The sequence below is a fragment of the Marmota marmota genome, unplaced genomic scaffold (assembly GCF_001458135.2).
Source record: "Marmota marmota marmota unplaced genomic scaffold, marMar, whole genome shotgun sequence".
NCBI lineage: Eukaryota > Metazoa > Chordata > Mammalia > Rodentia > Sciuridae > Marmota > Marmota marmota.
The window spans coordinates 31314268-31336480 of NW_026000142.1; the positions used below are offsets into that span (position 1 = coordinate 31314268).

Below are 22213 nucleotides of genomic sequence, written 5' to 3' on the forward strand. Positions count from 1 at the left end.
TGGAGTATATGTAGAGAAACAAAATTTGAGATTATTGTAGTTAATGAGGGTGAATGAACATCATGGCTTGGGTGTAGGTGGAGCCTCTAGAGGGGGAGGCACATGATTCAAGATATATTCAGGAGGTACAATTGATGCCTTGGTGATGGTTTGGATGTTGAAAGGTAAACACAAATCAGTAGAAAGCAATTTTCTGAATTCTGGTTTGAGAAACCAGGGATGTTTTATTGTGAAGGTGAAGGCGGCAAGGAGTACTTGAGGTTGAGATTGGGGTATGGTAAGTTTAGAATCTGAGAGTACGTCCAGCATGGATGTCAAGTGGACAGTTAAACATTTACCTTTGTCTCTGCGAGGACTTCAATTCTTTCCTACTGAGATGCCTTGTTTCAGTTCAGCCAACTTCACCTCTAAGTGGCCATGGAAAGAGGATGTAGTCTTTCAAGTTAAGAAAGGTGGTACAATATCTTAGAAAGCAACTTTAATACAGAGAAAGCTTGGCTTTTACTATTATTGGTCAACGAGTACAAACCTTGTTATAAGATGAATAAGTACCGAAGAAAGCATGAAGACTGTAATTAATAACAATGTTTTGTAGACCTGAAATTTGTGTTGAGCAGAGGTCATGTGTTCTCACTGTGTTCCCATTTAAAAAAAAAATAGTAATGATGTGAGGCGATGGATATGTTAAATAGTAGGAATATGGTAATCATTTCACAATGTAAAATATAGCAAACATCATGTTTTATGCCCTAAATGTAGACAATTATCGTTATACAATTCTACCTCAAAAAAACTGGGAAAAGAAGGTATCACTGAGGAAGATAACAGGGACAGAAGGAGCAATGGAGCCGAAAGGGTAAAAATGGATCATTTGAACATGGAAGAACTTAGCTCATTCACTGTGCTTGTTAACTTTATTATGACTCATTTTGTTTATAGGTGGATTTAGGAAGTACAAATTATTGGGATTAAGAAGGGAAGTGGCTAATACAGGAGGATAGTGCTTTAGACCATTCATTAATTTTACTTCTAGGAATATGGACATGCCTCTAGAAAACTTTCCTCATTCATATCCCTTCCATTTTTTGAAAATTTTTCTTTCTTTTCCTCTACAGTTCTTACTTTTCTTTCTCCTAGTTCAGTACTTTCAAAGGTGGGCCTTTCAAAAGATAATGGAATATTGTGAAGACCATTATGTTAATAAGCTTTTTGTCGCATTGATCTCTATGAGAGATCAGTTTGTGTAAAGCTGACCAAACTCATTGAAGTAATACTTTCTACTTTAGGAAATGTCCATGGTTAGAGGGTCTATGAGTTTTTTTTTTTCATTTATGTATTTCACAGCCTTAAAAATTGAGAAGTACTACCGAGTACCTAAACTCTCTGAATGAAATGTCAATCTTATTTTCCTAAAGTCAAACACTCTCAACCAAAAGGACTTGAGCATTTGTTCTCAGAATGATTCTTTGGGCTACCAAAGAAAGATATATAATCATACTCTCTAACTTCCTCTTGTCCAGTCTTAGAGATCTGTAATCATTTATCATTTCATAAAGACAAATTTGTATTTTTTTAAATCACTCATTTTTCTCTTATAGGTTATAAATTCTTTATTTTGGAATAAATCATATATTCTAAACTATCACTGCATTTAGATTATGAATCATCTGAAAAGTCAGAGGTTAGAAAATGTTACCATATCTTTGTAAAACTTTAAGAATGCTTGGAGAAATTTATTTGGAAATCCTGCCATTTATTCACCTAATTTAATCGCTGCAGGTTACCTATGGTGATTTCTCTCAGTTAAGATGATTCATCAAATGAAAATCTTTTACTAATTAACATCGTTGATGTTGTGAAACTTTATAATGCAGAGCAGATGAAAACCTTGCATATAAGTAATGAGTAGACTATTGTTGATTCAGGAGTTTTTGAAATAATTGATGTGATCCTTTTTCCCCTCAATCCTATTACATCAACCCTTCATGGAAAAACCCAGATGAGAAAATGTTCACCAACATAATATAAACTGTATTAGTTTGACAAAGTAAACACCTTTATCCATTAGCAAGCTAAAATCTAATTTTCCATTTTTATTATTTAAAGCCACATTTACAAATGTAAATATGTAAACTTTCTAAAAGTAATAATTCTTCTCATGTTGGTGGGAATTCTTCCGAACAATGAACACAAACAGAAAGAACATAGGACAGCATCCCTGATGAACATAGATGCAAAAATCTTCAATAAAATAATAGTAAACCAAATCTAGCAGCACATTAAAAAGAGTATTCACCATAATCAAGAGGGATGAAAGACTAGTTTAACATACACAAATCATTAAATGTTAGACACCATGTCAAGAATGAAAAACTAAAATCATATGATCATTGTTAGAAGTAGAAAAAAATTAATAAACTTTTAACATCCCTTCATTATAAAAACTCTTAACAAATTAAATATAGAAAGCATGTACCTCAACATGATAGAAGCCATATATAACAAGCCACCTATGAGCATCAGACTGAATGGGAAAACACTGAAAGCTTTCTAACTACACCAAGACAAGGAAGCCTACATCACCACTTTGACTCAACATAGAGTTAAAAGTCATAGATAGAGGAGTCAGGCAGGAAAAGAAAGAAAGGACATCCAAATTTTAAAGGAGGAAGTCAAATTATCACTGTTTGAAGATGGTGTGATCTCATATATAAAATCAGAAAGACTTTAAAAGATTATTAGAACTGGAGCTTGGAATATAGCTTAGTTGGTAGGGTGCTTGTCTTTCGTGCACAAGGTCCTGGGTTCAATCCCCAGCACCACCAAAAAAAAAAAAAAAAAAAGATTATTAGATCTCAAAGGTATTTGCATTAGTAAAACCTTAGTCCTGTGTATTTTCCCTATTAACTTTTATATAGATGTAAAAGTGAGTTGATTTTATTAACTTCAGAAAACCCATTGTCATGCTTATTCATAAAACTATGGTGATACTTTGAAAATATTTTTTGTGGCCTCATTTTTTTTTATGACAGCAATAAAATGTTCCTCAGGAAAAAAAAGGAACTAATAAATTTAGTAAAATTTCAGGGTACAATATCAATATACAAAAATCAGTCATACAAACTATTTGAGAAAAGAAAATTCAAAAAGCAACACCATTTATATTAACTACAAATATAGAAAACACCCAGAAATAAATTTAGAAATATGGAAAAATTCCACAATGAAAATATTGATGAGAGAAATTGAAAGGAACACACACATACACACACAAATGGAAAGACATCATGTATTTAAATTAATGTTAAATTGTTAATTAATTGTAAATAAATGTTAAAGTGTCCTTACCACTCAAAGTGATCTATAGATCCCAAGCACTTCCTATCAAAATACCAATGTCATTCTTCACAAAACTAAAACAAATAATGTTAAAATTTATGTAGGAACCCCCCCCCACACACACACAACTTTAAATAGGCAAAACCCTCTTAAGCAAAAAGTACAAATCAGGAGGCATCACACTATCTGTCTTGAAGACATATCACAAAGCTATTGCAATTTAAACAGTATGATATTCACATAAAAAAGAAACAGATTTTTGGTATACAATAGAGATCCTAGAAGTAAACCCTCAAATCTAAGGCCAACTGATCTTCAACAAAGGGACTAAGAACGTGCACTGGTGAAAGAAAGATCTCTTCAATAAATGATGCCTGAAAAATTGGATATTCACATGCTAAAGAATAAAACTAGAACTATAGTTCTCTCATGTTACAAAAATAAACTCAAAGTGGATGTAAAACTTAAGCGTAAGACTAGAAACTATGAAATTGCTAGAAGAAAACTTAAAGGAAACACTTCAGGACATTGGAATGGGCATTTTTTTTTTATTTTGGCTTAGACCTAAATGCATAGTAAACAAGCAAATATAGAAAAATCGGATTGTAACAAACTGAAAAGCTGGTTCACAAAGAAAGCAAAAATTGAAGGGAAAAATAATTTACAGAATTGGACAAAATATGTACAAACTATATATCTGACAAAGGGTTAATACCTAAAATACGTAAGGAATTCAAACAACTCTATAGCTAAAAAAACAAATAACTCAATCTGAAAATGGGCAATAAAAGTAGACATTCCAGAGAAGACATGCAAATGGCCATCATATGTATTTGTGTGTGTGTGTATATGTATATAAACATATATATCTAAAGATCAGCATCACTAGTCATCAGGGAAATGTCAAAGTCTCAATGAGTATCATTTTATCCCAATCAGAATGGGTATTATCCCCAACCTCACAAAAATAACAAATGTTGCTGAGGATGTTATACGCAGGGAACCCTTATACACTGGTGATGGGAATGTGGAATTAGTTCAGTCATTATGGAAAACAGTATGGAAGTTTTTCAAATATTAAAAAAAAAAAGAACTATCATATGATTCAGCACTCTCACTACTGAGTACATATCCAAAGGAAATGATATCAGTTATGCCAAAGAGGTATCTGAACTCCCATTTTCATTGTAGCACTTTTCACAGTAACCAAGCAAAACGAAAACAGTGTAAGTCCATCAACTGATGAATGTATAAAGAAAATGTGGTAAATATACACCATAGAATACTATTTAATCAAAAAAAAAGAAAGGAAGGAAGGAAGAAAGAAAGAAAGAAATTATTTGAGACAACATGGAAGGCACTGGACATCACATCATTCTGTTAAGTGAAATTGTCCAGCCACAAAAAGACAAATGCCACATGATTTCATTTAAAAACATTGCCCTCGTAGACATTGAGAAAAGCATGGTGGTTAGCAGGGGGTAGAAGCTTAGATAGAGCGGGATGGAGAACAGTGGTCAGCAGGTACCAAACTGCAGTTAGATGGGAGTAAGAAGTCCTGGTGTGCTGCCTGCACAATAGGGAGACTACAAATAGCGAATATGTACTGTGTATTTCATAAAATTACAGTGTTTTGCCACGAAGAATGTTAAATGTTCAAGGAAGTAGATATGCTTACCCTTATTTTAACATTATAACATATTTGTGAATCAAAACATCATATGGTTTCCATACATGGATGAATTTTATTTATTAATTTAAAATATAGAAAAATAATCTTTTGCCATATATATCCTAATATAGGAGATAAATCATTGAGCCCCAGGTACTAATTCAAGTTAAAATAATGCAATTAATTATAATCCTCTAAAACTCTCAATCTTGAGAGTTGTACAATTTTTACTCAAAAATTTCTTTTAATATTAAGCCCTCCAAAATAATTATATAATATTAATTACAAAGTATAGTTGTTACCATTATACCATGAAATACTGTACAAAATAAAAGAATGTACAAATATTAATACCAAGACAATGCTGATATCTCCAAGAAGCACAAACGGAGTGGAATTCACTATACATTAAAAAGTAAAATAAGACAAAACAAACCCAAAGCAGTCACAGGCAGTCTAGTGTGACAAGTGTAAAGGAAGCCCAAGCAAGCACTGCAGAGGCTAATGAAGTGGCGACCTCTGTAGGGATAGAAGGGTGCAGCCTCAGAGGAAATGAAGGGACAGGTAAGGCTTCTAACATGTTGAGGCAATGCTCATGAATACTGGCATGAAGCTTAGATAGGAAGACACACTCAAAACAGTACAAACAAAGTGATGAGCATTGAGGAGTATTGCAGAGTGAAAGGTTCAAAGTTAGTCTGCGCTTAGACTATTTGTCAGATTCATAATTTATGTTGTCTAATTTTTAAAGCATAAACACACATATAGTCCAAAACTTCTTTTGAAATATAGAAAGTAAAAGTGTTTCTTTCTCTTGTCAGTATTTTCTGTCTTGTTAGATGTTCTTTAGGCAATAATATTCTTCATAATACCACAAACTCTGCTCCAATTACTACAATATTCCTTTTATCTTAAGTTAGCTTTAAGTCTCAGCTTTCATAAATAACACATGCAATTGAGACATTTATAAATGTAAAGGACAAAAGAAACTATAGGCAGTTTACAGGAAAACTTCTAATGTTTCTTATATATGACAGGCTTGTAACTTGGTAAAAGGGATGCAACAATGTCCTGAAGAATTGTGCCAATCAAGAATGGTTCCTACATAGGAGACTGATAAATAGCATGATAATACAACTCCTGGACTCAAACACAAAGGGAATGCAGACCAAGGAATGCACACCAAGGTGACTCAGGACAGTCACAAAGAGCGACTAATTAGAACATCATAATCTAAAACAATAAATAAATGAACTGTATTAGAAAACTAATAGCAATATTTTCCAAGTATTTTTAATCTGATCCCAGATATTTACAAAACTTGCTGTCACACTTCATTAAAAACCTGTCCAAATGTCATGTCTTAAAGAGGTTTTCCTGACTATTCTATTTTTTTTGAGTGGGTGGGAGTAACAGAGATTGAACTCAAGGGCACTTAACATTGACCCACACCCCTGACACCCTTTTTTCTATTTTCCTTAAAGAATCTTAGGGCCTCCTTAAGTTGCTGAGGCTGGCTTTGATCTTGGGATCCTCCTATCTCAGCCTCTTGAGGTGCTGGGATTACAGGTGTGCCACCATCACACCTGGCCTGACTATTCTACTTAAAAGAGCAGAATATGTGTTTAGAATGTGATGAAATTCTTCTATAAAAGAATAAAATACAAATTTAGCCAAATCAACAGATACATAGTTTAAATATTCTTACTGATATCACAAACAAGTAAGTATCTTCTGCTTTAGTTACAATCATTTATAAGGTCAGATATTTATTATGGGCTATAGAATTAGATACATTAATCATCACTTGAGATCAATATCTATGCCAGAATAATTAGTAGAGCTACCATTTTGGTGGAGAGAAAATATAATTTGGAATAATCAGTTATGGAGCTCTGGTTGGTTAGATCATTGATGATTAGTCAATCCAGTTTGTATTAAATGAATCTATTTGATTCATATTTATTCTAAATTTAATAAGCATTTTGAAAGATATCCTCAAATGATTAACTAAATAATTTTAAATCACTTTTTTAATATTGAGTTATATTGGGAATGAAATTAAGTAATCATTCATTATAATATTTTGTATATAGTACCAAAGCACCATTCTAGCAAATATAAAAAATAAAGAATTATATTTTACAATTGGAGAAACCAAAATGCCCCAAGACTGTTTACTGAAGACTATTGATATCACTATGGATAGAGTTGGAATAAAATAGATCTCTTGTCTTAGTTCTATAAACAAGTTATACATTTCTTCCAACAAAGTATATGTAACTATTGTCAAATAAATGTTATTGCTGTTTTCTGCATTAAAGTCTTAGGACAGACACAAATATATATATGCATATAATTATAAAAGAGAAGGGAAGCATTTTGATAAAATATTTTATTATTATTAAGAATAATAATATAATCATGGTTATAAAAATAACGACTTTATTAACTACAGAAACTTTATAATACAAGTCATAACCACAGTGTTCCCTTTTTTGGGTAAGCATCCAGCTATACCACTCAATAGGCAGCTTATCAGTTTCCTATTTACACACAAGACAATCATAATATCCACAGTATTCCATTTTCAGTTTCCTAAAGATAGAAACTTTCTGTGCAAATGGAAATGAACCTACTTAAAAGTTACAATGTCAAGAGTTACAGGGTCCAAAAAATTGTAACTTTTTTTTAATTAGTAAATTCTTGATTCTAAACTCAGTTGAATATTGAAGATAAATTTTTGGACTTAGTCATGAAAAGTATTTATTCAAAAATTATTTTACAAAGATAAATATGTCTGTTGATACAAATAAATTTTATTTTTCAAATTTGTTTTTCTATGAGACCCAATAATTAAATGCAGTCGTTTTTGAACCTTTGTAAATCAATCTGTTTTTTATTATGAGATCTTATTAAAACTCTTTACCTGATAATCTCTATGTTGCAAAAGCTAATATTTCTTCCTAAAGAAAAATATTTGGAAAGAAGAAAATGCCTGACAGCAATTTCCTACTTCTTGACAGTGTTCTTTTCAAGAGAATGCCGTGGCTATAACATTCACTTTGTACAGTACCATTGGTACCAACAAGATATATTCACAGGAATAAGTGAAATACAATTTTGCTATCACATGCCATTATTGTTGTTTTTCTTGCCTTCCAGTGTCTCACCATCCCCTTAGTTTGAGACACTAAGATGGCAAGCAAGAGCCTGTTAATACTACAGATTGACTCAATATAAACCATTTTACTGAGGACCTGCCTACAGCAAAGAGGTAAAAGTCATTATATATTTTACAATAAAATTAAACAAGTATACAAAAGGCTTATCATCCCTTCTGCACGGCAGAGGCATTATGACAAATATTTTAATTTTACATTTCTATTCCTGGTAGACATAAGAAAATGTCTACAAATATAACAGCATATAACCATTACTCAAACAGCCAAAACAAAAATAGCATTGAAAACTTTTAATTTAAAAGGCCCTTTTGTCCATGACACAAAATAAAATGGATTTCTGGATAAGCTGAAATTTATCATTCTCTTTTGTATTTATTCAGAGAAAAACACACAGTAAATAGTATCTTTCACCAGAGAATAATGACATGGTTATCCCCTGTTCTACCACCTAAAATAACATAGATCTTATTCACCTAATTTTCATTGTCAATGCCATCCATTTCCTTCTAGCCAAAGGAAACTTCCAAAGAGAAAATTGTTTTGTATACCATGTTTAATGACTCATTAATGTTATTTTAACCCTTTAATAAAGTGGAAAACACTGAGTACAAAGTCTCTAAAAATGTTAGCTGCATCTTGTATCTAGATAATTTCTACCTCTCTTTCCCTGGAAAATTATAGGAAAGACATTTAAAAAATAGTTTAAAATGTGAGTATTTTAAGTTATAGCAATTGTTTTAAAGTTTTACCAGTATGATTAATATTTGACAATAATTTAGCCAGTTCAGCAAGAAGAAACTATAATAAGTAACTTAATATTTTGACAGTATGCCTTGAAATTTCTATGTGTCTTTATTACAGTGGTATATTATATAATGGAAAAAAATACACTCAAGATAATGTGGACTGGTATCTAGTTGGATCTCTCTTTGCTTTTGCTGTTTCTTAATATCAGCACTTATTCTCTCTATATACCCTTAATATACATAGTTTTCCAATTTTTATAATCATTTTTTGATTTACTGCCCTTATTCTGTGGACTAAGCTCTCCAGTAAATTTAAAATCATTTTACTTCAGATTGAAGAATAAACTCGAAAACTTTTGGGGCATTGTTTCAATCCTTGGCATTAATAAAAATGATTTAACAGAACCAAATTAGAGAAATGGGAATACTGGATTCAAACATTCAAATAATTATTTTTATTATTCTTGTTTAAATAGAGGGAGACTTCGTAAAAATTCAGAGCCTATTCTATGACATTGTTATCCCATTTCTTGATAAATGCAAGATTGTTAGCTAGTCATGGAAATAGAATACTAAATATGATAATTTGGCTTTTATCATACAGAATACAAAATTTAAATGAGTATTTCCCATGGCATTAGGAAAAGGCCATGTTAAATGAAATAAGATAAATTAAATTTATATTAATCAGATAAATTATCTGATTCAGCAGATTCAACTCTAATTGTTAAATATTGTTGAATATAAAAGTTTAGAAAACTAGTTCCTTTCCTTTCTTTTTATATATTGTTTTCCCTTACCTGAATAAAGATTTAGTAGGCTAAAAAGTTACCAGGTTGAGAAAAGTATTTCTCTGCTTTCCTCAAATATGCACTTAATTGCATGATTTAATTAAGAGCTGTAAAGAAAACTTAGGAGACATATGGAAGTTTTTCTCTTAAATAATTTTTAAATATTTAAACAGAGTGAGTTAGAATCAGTTGGCAGTGGCAATTATTGGAATTAACCTATTTAAATACAATTTTAATGACCAAACCACTTTTAAATTTCTTCAATTAGATATGAACTTGAGAAACTAGGAAATGTTTTAGGAAAATAAGCCTGCAAATATCTTACATAAATAAGTGAACCAAAATTTGGAGCAAAGAAATATACAAATATACCTATTACTCTCTCTCCTTTAAGAGTTAGAAACTACATGAAATTACTAGGATAATAAATATACGTAAACATCTAGATTAAGAATTTTGTAACTCTGTGGGTCCTGATCTCACTTTAAATGCCTGTCAGTAGAGGTCATCTGTAGATTATGTACAGAGGATAGTCACTTCTATCTTGTACCTTGCCTTAAAATGTCTACTGATCTTTAGAAATGTTTGCAATATTAGAAATCATGGATACATACTTCCAAAATATTTAGGGATTATACTAGATACACCACTATTTAAACTGTAGTGCATAGCACATGTTTACTCCAACATGTGTAATGGTTATGTGTTTTTATAAAAGTATGTTTTATCCTACCAATATTGTAGGATACACAGTGAGGAGAAATGAATGAACTCTGATATATGGTATATGAAAGGTAATATAATTTTACATAAAGTTACAATTTAACAACACAAGGTATAAATTGTTAGGATGAGGTTAAGATAATTTTTAACTTATGGTTTATTTATCATTAAGAAACTAACCTTGGAAAGCAGCGTAGAGAGATTAATTGATCTTTCCTATTAAATCCTTTATCATCCAGCAATTAAACCTTTGCACTTGTAATCCATTCAAGTATCTTCAGGAGATATGTTACTGCACTTGCATGTACCTTAATTCACTTCAACATTTACAAAGTAACACTGACAAACAGAACAACAGAAAATACCCATATATATTAATGAGCATCTTAACAAACATGACACTCAAGTAGTTGTTTTAGGATTATTTTAGGGAACATTTTCATTCCACGTTCTCTGAAATCTTCTTGTAAAATCATCACATATTGATGGACGCTTCAGACACACTTCAGCTATGACTGTGTTACCTTATAGGTTAAAATTATTTTGTGTATCCACTTTGCATAATATGCTACGCGGACAAATATACCAGGACGATTTGGGATGGCACATCCACGGCCAGGAACAATGACACCAAGAACCATTCTCATCTTGTGTTGTTCACAAACAAGTGGGCCACCATAATCCCCCTAGAAAGAAGACATGTAACAACAACAAAGTATTATTTTAGAAATTAAATTAATATATATATATATATATATATATATATATATATATATATATATAATTCATTTATATAATCTTCTGCTCATTTGCAATTCTAGGCCACATACACACATAAAAGGAAATAACTGAAACTGGAATGGAATTACATAAAAATTGGTCTGTTATATAACTGATTGTCTTTCTGTTGAATTAAACATGTAAGACTGATTAAGTATAAAGTTCCAATTATTCTGTCATATGCTGTAATCACGTAAGCATAACTTGCTCAGGCTGGGTACAGTTCAGTGACAGAGAGCTTACTAGGCATGTGTGAAGTCCTGAGCACCATCCCCAGCACAGCAACACACACACACACACACACACACACACACATGAATGACTTGATTTATTTTTTTTTCTAAAATATTCATTCATTTCTTAAAGTTCTCTTTTCCTTTGTTGAATGCCGAAAAACCAAATTCCCATTTATTTAATAAGGTCAATTTTATATTTATTTTGATCTTCTGATAATTCAAATCTTGCAACATAGAAAATTTGGAAAATGTATAAAAATACTAGCACAAGTGAAACCTGTTGTAATCATGTGATTTTAATGCTCAAACTATATTGATATTTTTCTTACTTCTAACGTTTTCTCTCTTCTCTCAACTTGTCTCCAGACAATCATAACAAATTAAATAAAAAGCTCAAAGTTGATAAAATAATTATATTTATTTTTTGGAAGTTGCCTTTCTAGGCAAGTAGTATTCCTCCACTTGTATGGCAATACTAGTGCATCATCAGAGACAGATGAGAGATGAATATAGAAGGATAGATTGATATGGGTGTATGATATATTCATGTATAGGTATGTAATACACAGTCATATGTATATCTATGTTTATATAGCTACATATATTCTTACATATATACATTGCAACTGTGTTCCATCATTTTTCATTTACCATGCAGTCTCCCAAGAATGCATTGACTGAGCATCCTTATATAGAAAAAAGTGTTCAGTACTATCTTAATTTTAAATGTGATATGATGAGATAAAACTAAATCAATGCAAAATGTAACTGTGCAATGAGGGTTAAAAGAAGAGAGCCATCAGTATTCTGTGATGAAGAAAATTGGAGAAATAAAACATCAAATAGAAAAGAAAAGGCTTATTCTAATAGACTTTCTATAAGTTGTGTCTTTGAGGCATTAAAACTGATTTTTAAACAAATGCACCGATGAATCCTAATATGAACTCTTGAAAACAATTCACTTTGAAGACACTGTTGATGCGAGGCTATTGATAACACAAAATTTTAGAGATTCTTTGTTCAAAGTTCTTTTGGTGGTTAAATTACCTTGTTTTAAATTTCAATTATAAATATATTCATTTGTTCATATATATGCATATATACATACACCAACATTCTAGAGGATAAATTTGTTTTTAAGAAGTAACAAAAAACTAAAATCAAATCTTAGGGATAAAGATAAAAATAGCACATATGAAATAAGGGCTCAATATCAAAATAAGGAAATGAAGACTGTATAGATAACAAATTAGATTTAAGGCTACTTCTGAAGAGCAGATGTCAAGTCATTGTTGGAAATGGCAATAGGCTGTGATAAAATACATGCCTTTCTAGGTGTATCCAAAATTATACCTAGTTGAAAACTTTAGAGCTAATAGGACTATTAAAGCTTTTTAAAAAACAATATTTATTTTTCTCCTACTAGATGTTCCCTTTTACAATTTTTCCTTGTTATTGCAAAATACTCATTTGCTGGAAAGATACCAACTTTGAAATTGTTTATAAGCACATAGTCTGTTTCTACCCAATCACTTCAAAGCAGTTCTAAAAATCTCTTTAACTTAGTAAACATTTCTTCTTAGGAATAAAAATCTTAGAGGAAATCATAAAATACATGAATTTCAATACATGTTTATGTTCCATGCCAAAGTTATACATTTTTAAATATATCCACCTGCATTTCACTACCACTGAATTCATTCTGTGCTCTAGTACACAGAGTATTCCACAGTGCCACAGCTCTGAGGTTGAAGAACATGCCTCTCACATTCAAAATACATCTAAAATAACAGTTTAACAGCTTGTCTATGTAAAACTAGGATAGGAACCCTGCCAAGTTAAAAGAACAGTTGCCTAACAAATGAAAATGTCCAAGCTCTTAAACTCACAAACTTTGACCTTTAGGGTTTTTTTTTTTTTTAAAGAATTTGTTTACACACACACACACAAACCACACACACACACACACACACACACCACAGTCTACCCAAAAACATATTTAAAAGTTTAAACCAGGAGTGTATTTCTTAATATTAATGGGGTTCATTTAGGGAGAATTTGGGAGGACCAGCTAAATTGAGAAACATGACAAAAATGTAAGCCATCGTATCAAACAGATTTGGATACTTTTACTTTGCAGTTTTTCCTGAGACTTCTGGCTCTATTCATTTATTTTGAGAGGCAAATGTCATCAATTTGCTATGAATGAAGCATGGGTTGTCTTACTGTTTAATTAACAGAAATGTGTAAAAATAAGACATGGTTATCTTTTGCAGTTTCCTACTCCTGAAACAGGTTGGTATATAATTATTTTGCTTTGTGAAAAGTAAATCATCATAAAACCTGTGAGAAACTATGCTATCAATCATATATTCTCTACTAAAGAACTTCCATTTTACCTCACATGGTCCTGATCCAATCTTTTCAGCCCCAGCACATATTTCGGACTCATTCAGAGTTACCTTCCCTTGGTGATGCTGACTGCATTTCTCATTCCCCATAATATAGAGATGTGCTACCCGTAACAGACCATCAGAGTTGATCACTGGAATGGTGCAAAAATATACAGGTAATGAGCACAGGGTAAAGGAGAAAAGAAGAAGTAAATACAAAATTTTATATGTAAAATAAATATGATATTGCCTCATCTTTTAAAAAGTAGCTTACATCCAGTGTAGCCCCAGCCATAAACACTGCAAGTGGTCTTTTCAGGAATCGTGCATCCATAATTCGGTAAATCAATTGTACTAACGAAATCATCCAAGACAGCAGGCCTGAAGAAAGAAAATATAATGGTAAGTACTATCTTCCTGATTCAACACATTAGCATTTAAAATGTAGTGTTCATATGATGTAATATTTAGGCTGAGGCTTAGGGAATTAAATATTGTTTATTTAAAAACAGAAAAGAAGAATATCTATAAAGAAAAAATTTGTAGTAGATTCATGTTTGAAAATTCTGCCAGTAGTCACACATATACACACGTATCTACATATGGCATATGGGAAATAATAAATGTCTACTAAGAGAGAAAGTACAGCCACACAGCTGGAGGAAAATGTTTCAACAATTCTAGTCTCAGTTAAAAATACAGAATCTTCCAAAGGAACTAACCTAGCAAGCTTCAATAAAACCAGATCTGATCCTTCAGGTCCATATACTAGCTGGGAAACATTTAGAACCTGTTTCCGTTTCTCATCTCCTCTTCCATGGACATCATGAACTCCAAGCCAAGCTTCATAATCCTTCAAGTCTTTATTTCTAAATAAAAATATAAAATATAATTCATATAAAATATAATTCCAAATTGTGAAATATTATATATAATATATAAATCGTGTGTATGTGTACACGTGTGTGTTTGTGTATGTGTGTGTGTGTGTGTATGAAGCTTATAAGGACAGATAAACAACTTAAATTTAAAATGTGATTCATAGTATAATAAAAAACAATATTTATTATGGAAGATTCTGAATATTTAAAGCATGTGTAAGTAGAACTTAAATTGCTGAAATTCTAAAAGGTTTTTGAAAAAATATTTTATATACTTAATAGAGTAAGTCACTTTTCAAAAATTCTCAGATAAAGTTCTTTACATGAATTATAATTTTACTGAAAATATTTGCTTTATCTGAAGTGTGTATGCATTTGGTTTATTTATAAGGATTGAAGTTTCAAACAAACAAAATCAAATTGACCTTGATATGAATTGGGAAAAATTATAAATGCTATTTCCTTATCTTTTTTAAAATTCCTTACCTTTTCTTTAGGCTAATTTTCATTGAAATTATTCCCAGGGTGATTGTGAGTCTGGCTGTACATATGAGAGGAAGTGAGAACTTAGAAAGGTTGTTGATAATTCAGAAAAATAATTTCTATCTAGAAATTCCAACTATTCTTGGGAGGTTGGAATAGTACTGATTTACATAATTCAGGAAAATATTTTCCCAAGTGAGAATAACGTTAATCATGAAAAGATGTAAACTGAAAGTAGCATGGCATACAAAAATATCAGTGAAGTCAAAGTTTTTTACGCTGAATTAAAAAAGAATGACTATATGTTTACCCCATGTTGTAGCATCTCTGTGAAATAGACTCTAAACTTAAAAGCTAAGCAGAAATCATACATATTTTTAAATTCTCAGAACATATACTAAAGCAAAATAAACTTTACCTAGCAGGGAAACATTGCCGTGCAGTAAGAACCCAACTTTCCTTTATCAATGATCCTCCGCAGATATGTTTATTTCTGTGAGAAAGAGGAAAGAGAAACAAGTAATGTCTGTGCAGAAAGAATGCCTACCAGTTAATGTAAAACCTGTTGCTTTATTTGTTAAAAATAAATGCAAAAATATAGACATTAACCCAACTGAATTAAAATGAGTAGCAGTTCTTTTATCTAAAGGATGATATTTGGGGATTGCAGCATCAACAATTTTATTTTCATAATGTAATTACAATATCATTAAATCAATTTTATGGTTTAAAGAACCAACACATACATCTATGTGTATATATATCTATCCTTGTGAGAGAAATTATGTGCTGCATATAGAATGGTTATAATGAAAAAAATGTGGAGCTGCTTTAAATTCAGAATTTGATTATGAAAAATGCAAACTGGAGGTTTTCTTGAAACCCTGAAAAAGACATCCAGTGGTAGTAATATTTGTCATTTTTATACTATTTCATTCCCTACCATCATTTAGTTTTGATAGGTTAAAATATTGCAGGGTTTGAATAAATTGTTTACTAAAAGACCATCAATATAATATTTAATTTGTAAGAGGAAGTTAATTTTGCAAACCAAGTCCTCTAGGAAACTGCAAAATATTTGTAAAGAAAAAGCATGAGGATGTTTGTTTGCTGATATCCAAAATCTTTAAATCCATTTTTTTTTTTTGGCAGAAACATGGGAAAAGTACAACCTTTCACAATTCACATTTCGAAGGAGTACAGATGTTCAGTGCTTCAGAGGGTAATACTAAAAGATTCCCAGACTAAGACCACAGTAATTTATGGCCTTTACCACACAGGAGGATAAGAGTATATATTGAGTTTGAATTTCTATCTTCTCAGTATATATTTTAGAAGAATAACTTAACAGCTGTAGTTACTAAGAACTTGGACTTTAAGAGAAAGAAATTTTTAAAATTGATGTTACTCTGAATTAAAACAGTTCCACTTGCAGGCTCTAAGAGAAGTATACTAGAAGAGTATCCTTGTATACTCTCCAGTTGATAAAAATAATTCAGAAGTATGTATATTTTTCCTCCTGAGGTTATTAGTTAACAAAGAATCACTAATCTAATTAAGATATTTGGAATCTTAAAACATTTTTTGTGATACAGAAAATTAAATTTGCATTAAATGTTCTACAGAACATTTTTCTATAAAAAAAAAGAAAATTAAACACTTCAAAAATTTTGGTGCTTATAAAATCATCAGAATGCTCAATCACCTTTCTATTCTAGTTAGCTTCATAATTCTATTTCAGTACTGCGTGCCTAGGACAGCTACATCATAATTACTGCCATTAACATTAAGTCTGATGAGTTAGTCCTTGAGAGGATATACTGAAAAAAGGTCTTTAGGCCATCTCCCACAATGTTGTGTTGACCTAAAGTCAAAGGGTGTAATCCCCATGCTTGACAAGAATTGATTTTTTCATAGATGGACTTCAGTTTGAGGTAGTGTTTATTCTATATCCCTAGTAGTAGTAAGAGATATAGATATATAGTAGTAGTAAGAGATATAGGTTGTGTTTATTCTAAATCCCTAGTATAGTAAGAGATAGATAGATACTTGCTCTACTCTAGGAGGCTAGGGGTGAAGGCGAGTGTCCATGAAAGAGGAGATATTCAAGTTGGGATCTGAAGAATGAGAAGGAATTGTCAGAAGGAAAAAGGCCACAACATGCAGTAGGAACAAGTGCATGGAAGCTTGGAGGGAGAAACATGGCGGGTCTCAAGCTCCAAGGAAAAGTGTAGCTGGGATTCAGGTTCATTTTGGGTGAGTTGCATGATGAAGTTCTGATGGAGATAGATATCTTAGCATTCTAAGAAACACATAGACTAATGTATATAGGGCATAGAAAGTTATAAGATGAGATTTTAAGTTATTTCATGTTTTCAACATTTAATTCTTGTGGCATAATTCCTAAGCTTAATTTTCTATTATGATATAACTTGCAAAAGGATTCTATGTAGAACATGTCATTGGCTCTTAAGAGCACTGAGAACTGAGAATATTTAAAATTCTTAGCCACGCCAATTGTTAGAAAATCAAGACTATTCAACTATTTAAAAGAGTTTATCTTTCTCATAATAACATAATCTCAAATTCTAAAAATATCACTTTTCATTTCAATAACAAAATAAAAAATCAAAACAAATATTTCTGATGTTTATATGTAGACATATTAGGAAATAAAATTATAATACCCAAGAGTAGAAAATTAAAGAGATAGATAATTACTATGGTAATATTAAGGTATAAGAAGTTCTTGTGGTTGACTCTTATTAATCAAAACTAAAGTGTTACTTGGAATCAGGAATAATGGCTGCACATATGGAAATTCTGTGAACAAATTTATGAAGGCTATCTATGATTTTAAATAATTAAAATTAAAAACAAATAAATAAATAAAATGAAATAAAATTGCAAAATCCAGTGCTTATAGTTTGGTAAGAATATGATCAGACCCCTCATTGACCTCCCTGGCTGAGTGCCCTATGGAGGGTACAATCTTTATGACCACATGTGACCATACAGCTGGGAATCTGGCTTTGCAAATAGATTGAATATATATGATTTGTATCTATTAGTAATTACCTGTATTTCAAACTAACCATCCATCCTACATTTGTTCGTGTTGGAATCCCATTTACAACTCTCAATTGTTTTGTTTTGGCACAAGATATTACAGGATCTGAAAACAGGGCAAATATAACATTTTAAGATAATATTTTTCCAATAATCAATGCCTGTTAGTTTTCATAAGTGCAATAATACCTAGACAAATGTAACTACTGTAATTGTATCAAGACATTTTGGGAAAAGAGTATTATAAGACCAAAGTTCAGAATCAAGTCCCTAATATTTGCCATTCTCATCTTTTTTGTTGAGTGACTTAGAAAAACTAATGAACTCAAGGCAGACAGGACTGTCATTATAGTGACAGTGGCCCCAACACAAATGTATTCCCCATACCAACCTTAATATAAAATGAATAAAAAAAATGTTATTTGCAATGGTTATTTCTAAATAGCAATCAATAGCCTAATTGAAAACAAAACAAAACCATATTTGGTAATGAATTGGTACAGTAAGAATGTAGAGCTATTTTGAAACATGTTACCAACATTATATTTATTGAAATTATATCCAAATGGTATTCTTATATCCAAATCATTATGTACAAGTGACATAATTCAGAATTCTTTGGAGTAAACGTTTGCCTAACCCTCCTCTATGTTCCTTGTCTTATCCTTTGTACTCTGTCCATGGTCTAGAATAGATTTTCATTGGCTTCCTTTCCTGAAGCACAGAAGGGTGGTCTTTTAAAACAAAACACTTGAGTAACTTGTTTCAGTTCAAAAAATATCTAAAAATCTAAGGCAAGTAGCTTCCACAGATTCTTATTTTGAGGATAAACTGAACTTTTTAGATGGTGTCCCCTATTACCTGATAGACTCTAGGGCCTGCAAAATGAAGTCCCTGACTTCATTCTTTCTGAATTCAGCACCCTGACTTCATTTGGAAGGTGAGGTTTATAAAAGTGTTCCATTAGACACATTGTGCCCCAAATTGAAAGTAGATATAAGTCTTCTTTTCAAAGTCAAATGGAATATCTTGGAAACTTTCTGAGTTGAATTTCATATTTAGAATGCAGTTGCCTTTGACTATCTTCCACCCACATATAGGAAAATACATATTTAAAAATAAAACAAACAGATTGACTTATTTTTATGATGGAAGTTGTTATAGTAGTAAGATTTTTTTCTATAAAGGAAATAATGACATCATTTGTTTCACACAGAGACTCAGATATATAGTTTATATTTTGAAAGAATACTTACGGTCTAAATTGACTATTGTAGGTGTGGTATCCCCTTCACCTGTAGATATAAATATTTAGAAACATATATGATTCATACATATTTCTGTATGTAAAACCAAAGCTATATATTAAAATCAGTTTTGATGAACTGGGGAATTTATCAAAATCCTTGGCATTTTATTAAAAGATAAAATGTAACATTATTTTATTGAGCAATTTTGTATCACTTTTACTAGACAATTTTGTGTGCACGTGACTACTGACACTCACTAATATGAGAAAAGTCTTATTTTATGATTGCAGATACCATCAGGTGTGTAGTTGGATGACCTTTGGCAAACTGAATTATACTGCTAACTTCAAAGAGCTGCTGTCTCATTCTACTAAGATGCTCAATGTTGTACACAATGGACTTTCATTAATAGGATTACTTCTCTTTACTGTTCTTGAGCCTTTCAGATAGATAGGACATTTAGTTTTTACTGTAATTTTAAGCTATTTAATTTTTTTCCTCAAAAAGTTGAAGGTTGAGAATAATTAAAACTATACATGTTATCCATATTTCAGAAGTCTCTGCAAAAAAAAATTCTAGAAGAAATCAATGTCATTCTTAGAAAGAGGAGTAAAAACTGTTTTGTTGTTAGCATATTCCAAAGATTGTTTTTCCCAGATGTTATTTTTTAAAAAGTATGGAAAGAAAGAAAAATAATGGACACTATACATTATTAATTCTACCTAAATCTTCATAATTTTCTTCTTCATGATCTCTCCACTGGGTTTTAATTGCTGCAAAAGGAAAAGCTTAGAAGATGCTAGAATTTTGGAAACACTTGTGAATAATGAATGAAACACAAGACATTTCCTAAAGCTTAATGTCTAACTGTTCAGAATTGATGGCTCAGAGTTCAGTCAGGCACCCTCTACATCCAGCTGGTTCTTAATTCATGTAAATGCCCTGGACTCAAATAAACCTGCAACAAAACAATAATGGAGGAAGAGATGGAAATTGATTATTATGTATTAGGATGCTCACGGGAATTAATTCATGCTGAACAGTTTTTATTTATGTTCATTTTTTTCAAATCTAAGCATTTTAAATGAATAAAGGTAAAGGCAAACATAAATTTCTTTCCTTTCCTTTCCTTTTCCTTATCCTGGGGAAATGTTGTGGTAGAGTCAGCTGAGGTCAGGGTTTCAGGTCACAGTACAAAGTAGGATTGAGGCAGAGTATATTAGAGCATCAAGTATGTTGGCTTTTTCACTCAAGACAATTGGTTGAAATTTTTAAATAACTAGATATTTATTCGTTATAATAATGAAAAAGATTAAACTATTCATTCTATCCTTCACTGCCTATGAAGTCTTCTATTTTTAAGGATTGAGGCTATTATGTCAGAAATTGATCAGTTCATGATTGTATCTTCCTAAAATATTTAAAATTTTAAACTTTTGTAGATATTGCAAATTTGGTGTTTAACAATTAATAGTTCGATAATAATAATAATAACGAATAAAACTAATAATAATAAAATTATTAATAATCCAATATTTCTCACACTTTAGAATAAAAAGAAATGCCATTTAAAACCAGATTTCTGGAGATTCTGGGCTTCTGAGGTTTTAAGGAGCACCACAGGTTCTTCTGGCATACACATGGGACAAAACTTTGTGATGCTGATCTCCAGGCCTTCTTCATTTCACTTCCAAATATTATCCTCACTCCACCTTATTTACTTTCCCCCCTTGTCTCTACCACATTACTCATGCAAAAAAAAACACATGTGATATAAATCTTATTTTTATCAGTTCAACTAAAATTTGATTAAAAAACATATGTATGATAAGAGTTTTACCTATGGAAAAGCAGGTGTGTGTGTGTGTATGTGTGTGTGTGTGTATGAATCTTTATGCCTCAGAACTAAATTTACACACTTATGGAAAACATAAAGCTTTCTTTCAGTATATTTTCAAACTTTTAATTCTCATTCAAAACTTAATGAAGATTACATATTTCTCCAGCAGACAACGAAGTTCATTCTTATTTTATATATCAATATATATTTACTACGTGATTATATGGCTTTGCAATTGTTTATATGACTGTTTCTTCTCTATGCTATAAAGAATTTGAGATTAAGAAACTGTGTGTATATGTTTTTGTATGCATAACATATTTTATAGGGCTTTGTATACAATAGTAGTTCATTTTAAATTATGAACAAATGAACAAATAAAAACAGAAATTAAGTTTTTAAGTCCTTACTATGCAATAGATGTTATATGCAATAGCCCAATAAGATAGGTGCATTTATTGCACATTTTTACAAATACAGAATGAGTCATAAGTAGGCTAAGTAATTTGCCCAAGACTGGGACTCTTACTCAGGTAATCTGAATTGAAACTCATAACCACTACATTCTCTGCCACAAATGCTTAAGATTTTGCTAAGACATTCTAAAGTGTATGTGTGTGTGTGTGTGTGTGTGTAAACAAACATAAAGCATTTCTACATTTTATTTTTGCACATTTGATAAGCTTAAAAATATGTTAAACATTATTTTGTAATATTTTATAAGTATTTTTTAATAAAATGACTAAAAACCTTTACATGTTTTGTGAGAGAAATGTACAGTGTGAAAATGATTAATACAGTCTCTGAAGTTAAATAAATAATAAG

At 31.1% G+C, this 22213-nt stretch overlaps 1 protein-coding gene across 3 annotated transcripts in view; it reads right to left on the reverse strand.

Annotated features, from left to right (window-relative positions):
* Hgf (hepatocyte growth factor) overlaps positions 1 to 22213 on the reverse strand; it is a 91405-nt gene that overhangs the window by 6359 nt on the left and 62833 nt on the right. For 2 of the 3 annotated variants that reach the window (XM_015488414.2, XM_015488415.2), the window contains 7 exons: positions 19555 to 19593; positions 18308 to 18404; positions 15648 to 15722; positions 14588 to 14734; positions 14140 to 14246; positions 13872 to 14017; positions 7390 to 11142 (listed from right to left, as the gene is read on the reverse strand). In XM_015488414.2, coding sequence (XP_015343900.1) covers positions 10966 to 11142; positions 13872 to 14017; positions 14140 to 14246; positions 14588 to 14734; positions 15648 to 15722; positions 18308 to 18404; positions 19555 to 19593 — 788 coding nt within the window. In that variant the 3' untranslated portion in view covers positions 7390 to 10965. Of the gene's footprint in view, positions 1 to 7389; positions 11143 to 13871; positions 14018 to 14139; positions 14247 to 14587; positions 14735 to 15647; positions 15723 to 18307; positions 18405 to 19554; positions 19594 to 22213 lie in introns of those variants that run through there. The other variant, XM_048786231.1, reaches the window with a different exon arrangement.